Genomic DNA, 3,691 nt, shown 5'->3' on the forward strand with positions numbered 1-3,691 from the left:
CCTTTTCCATGGTTAGGGAGCGGTAGTAAAAGGCCGTTCTAAACGATTGCATCGGTGTAGGTGGTCAGCAGAAATGCTCGCATGTTGTGTGACGATGTGATCTGTGGCGAGTCTCGGGCTATGCTGCTGGACTCTAGTCTCTAGACACGAACTTGCAAAGGGCCCCACAATCACGTTCACATCATGGCACCATGCTGAGTGATGTGAATTGGTCATAGACAGCCTTACTCCACGTTGAACAATCGCCGCCGTGTCCCTCTCTAGACTCTCGGAGTACGTAAAGAAGACCTTACGTCGACACCGACGAGACTGTAGAGAAGATGATGGATGCACGTCGTGGAGGTATATATAGATTGGAGGTGTCCCGGCGTTAAGCCATAAGCAGATATCAAATTCAGTTTTAGGCTAAGGTCGACTGCATACATCTTCGTCACCCATGGCAGCAGCTGATCATGACAAGGAGCAAAAGCTTAATATTGCGCCTACGGCTACCCGGCTCGGGACGACTGGGGTAGATCCGCACGACAGTGAGTCGCATGCGATCGTGTACCGCTACCCCGTGGCGGACGGAGAGAAACCGCTGGCGAGAGAGAGCGTGTGGACGTTCTTCTACCCCCATATTCTGGTGGCCGGCAGCAAGCCCGCCGACCAGAGCAATAAGGTCAGGAGCCCAGAGGAGCTGGACCGCCTGAAAATGCGGCGGGACCTGTTCCTCCTGGCCTTCCAGGCTGTCCAGCAGCTCCCCTCCGACGACCGCTGGTCCTTCTACCAGATCGCGGGCATCCACGGCCTCCCCCACCAGCCCTACGACGGCGCGGGCTCCCACGTGTGGACCAAGAGCAGCACGTGGTGGGGCGGCTACTGCCAGCACGGCAGCCCCCTGTTCCCCACGTGGCACCGCCCCTACCTGCTGCTGCTGGAGCAGTCCATCATCCGCCAGGCCAAGCTCCTGGCGGAGGGCCTGTCGGATGCCCAGGAGAAGAAGGCGGCCGCCGAGATCGCCAACGACATCCGCCTCCCGTACTGGGACTGGGCCGCCCACGCCACCCGCACCTTGGGCATGCCGGACATCTTCATGTCCACGGACATCTCGCTGGCCTACCCATGGAGGTCCTTCTCGGCGAGCAGCATCCCCAACCCCCTAAGGGCGTTCGTGGTGCCGGAGGACGTCGGCAGCCCCCACACCTCCTCGGACGTGTACAACCCCCCGGCCAAGCCCTACTACGTGGTGCCCTCTGAAGGCAGCCCCTTCACCCCCAAGGGCTACCCCACCGTCCGCCACCCCGACTCCTCTTACCGAACCCAGGACGACACCCTCAACTTCACCGTTCTCAAGAACTCCAACACGGAGCTGGTGGAGGGCGTGTACGCCATGTTCCACCACAGAGACTGGCTCTCCTTCTCCAACCACTACTGGTCGGAGCTGACTGGCAAGCACGGCACCGACTACGGTCACTACTCCTCGGTGGAGCTAGTGCACGACTTCCTGCACGACACCGTCGGGGACACGGGCGGCCATATGTCGTACCCCGAGCTGGCAGGCTTCGACCCCATCTTCTTCTTCCACCACGCCAACGTCGACCGCCTCATCGCGCTCTGGCAGTACTGCTACCCTGACAGCTGGCTTAGCGCCAACACCCTGCAGACCGACCATGACGGGACCTTCACCTTCGAGCCCGACAGCGAGGCCAACGCCACCACCGACCTGACTCCCTTCCGGATCTCCACCACGGACGTCAACAAATTCATCATCTCCAACGACGTTCGCTTCATTGAGGAGCAATGTGGCTATACCTACCCAGAGATAGCGCAGGCGCGCAGCGAGTCGTGGCCCCCGACCCGCATGCTGGCGCACGTGCTCAACCTGTACAAGCCCCCGGAGTCGTACGTTTGGCGGTGGGTTCTGGTGGTGGAGGGCATCTTCAAGCGCGCCTTCAACGGGCCTTTTCGCATCAGAGTCTTCTTGGACAAGCCGGACGCCACTATCAACACGCCCCTCTGCTCGCCGCACTTTGCCGGCACCATCTATGTGTTTGCCAGGGCCAACCTCAACGCCGCCCGCTGCGCCAACTGCGAGAAACGCACATACATGAAGGCAACCCTGGACCTCACCAAGACCATGGTCAGGCTGGGCATCACGACGGCCGTGGAGCTGATGGGGGGCCAGGAGGACAACGCCCCGGCGATGAATCCTTTGGATCGTCCCGGGTCCATCAAGCTCCTGTTTGTGGATCTTGCCGGGAAGAAGGAGCTGGACCGCAGTAGCATCCAGCTTGGGCCCGAAGGCGGGCTGAAGATCTCGCTCTACCTCCAGCAGGGCATCCGCGACGAGGACATCAACGAGTCGCTGGTCAACAACGTGCCCCTCGACCTGACCTCCGTCAAGGTCCTCAAGGCGTTCCCGGTTGATTAAACCGCACGACACTTCTCTGCACGTCGTACTACAGATTACAATAACAGTCGTTGCATCCATCAACGCCTACCTTATTACTAAACTATATAAGAGCTACTTTGTCGCTAGCGGATTGCCCCGCCATCCATATTATCAACACTATAGTATCTTCAGCAATGATCTACATCTCCAACGTACTCGGTTGTATGTTACGCAAGGATCTAGTGATGAGCCAAGCCCATAACAATCCAACCTCACTTATAAAAATGAAAAAGAAAGTCTACTTGCCACTACTCATTTTCAGAATCTTTGCTCAAAAATAGCTCCAGGGAAAGATGGTATGATGTACGTAATGTTGAATATATATCTATATGTTTATGAGACTAGCATGCAGATCTCTCTCTCTCTCTCTCTCTCTCTCTCTCTCTCTCGATTGAGTATGCGTGTCGTTGACGATCAAAAGCGAACAAAAAAAGTCAGAAAAATCAAAACAAGCTCAAGTGCAACTGCCTACAAGTATGTTTGGAAATACATTAATTCTTGGACTTCATCAAATCATCTTGAGGCACTTAATGTAATTTCACAGCAAATCCTTGTATTCATCATGAGAGCTGAGCTTCCCCTTGTGCAAATTATATTGTCTCCCGTATGCTCATCAATCCACAAGGATATGAGGGTGGCAATGAGGCACTCTATTTAGTTTTCCATCTTAGATGAGTCAAACAACCTTAAGAGGAGTGTGCTTAATGAAAATGACCGACCATAAGGTGGGTTGGATGTTCGAGAGGGGTGGAAACTCTCTTTGTATAAAAATGACAAAAAACAATAGAGCAAGCTATTCATTTTTGTGCAAATTAAAGTCGCTCCACCTCTTCTTATCCATTTTTCTTCCTTGCTTGAGAGCGAAGGAGGGATAGAGTGATAATACATGTGAGGGTGAGGGACAAGAGAGATGACACTATCTTCCATTCTTCTAACTATTTCTACATCGCCTTATGGTGAGTACCCGAGTTGAGGGACTTCTTGAGGATCAAGTGAGGGAGGGAGGGAGGGAGAGGGAGCTATCAATAAGCCTTGAGTTTTGGACCACAACAAAAGAGGTGATTTGGTAAGTTCGTGACGTCTCAAACTTGGTCTTGCATTTGTTGCTTTCATGGTTGGAAGAGTGAGTGTATGATTGGTTTGAGAGGAAGGTGAGGTGGCTAGCTGAGAGATGGTTGGGAAACATGGTTGATAACTATTGAGAAAAATAAGAATTTGCCCATTGTTTCCCTTGTTGCACATGAAGAATGACATTTT

General features: G+C 53.8%; 1 protein-coding gene across 1 annotated transcript; it reads left to right on the forward strand.

Annotated features, from left to right (window-relative positions):
* The first annotated feature begins 399 nt into the window (after positions 1 to 399).
* Positions 400 to 2,664, forward strand: LOC148034223 (tyrosinase-like). The gene has a single exon (XM_087679198.1). It carries the CDS (start codon positions 437 to 439, stop codon positions 2,411 to 2,413), a length of 1,977 nt encoding a protein of 658 aa, XP_087535324.1. The 5' UTR covers positions 400 to 436; the 3' UTR covers positions 2,414 to 2,664.
* The last annotated feature ends 1,027 nt before the right edge of the window (positions 2,665 to 3,691 follow it).

This window comes from Lygodium microphyllum, chromosome 6 (assembly GCF_053477565.2).
Source record: "Lygodium microphyllum isolate KBCC chromosome 6, Lygodium_microphyllum_v1.1.10, whole genome shotgun sequence".
Classification (NCBI taxonomy): domain Eukaryota; kingdom Viridiplantae; phylum Streptophyta; class Polypodiopsida; order Schizaeales; family Lygodiaceae; genus Lygodium; species Lygodium microphyllum.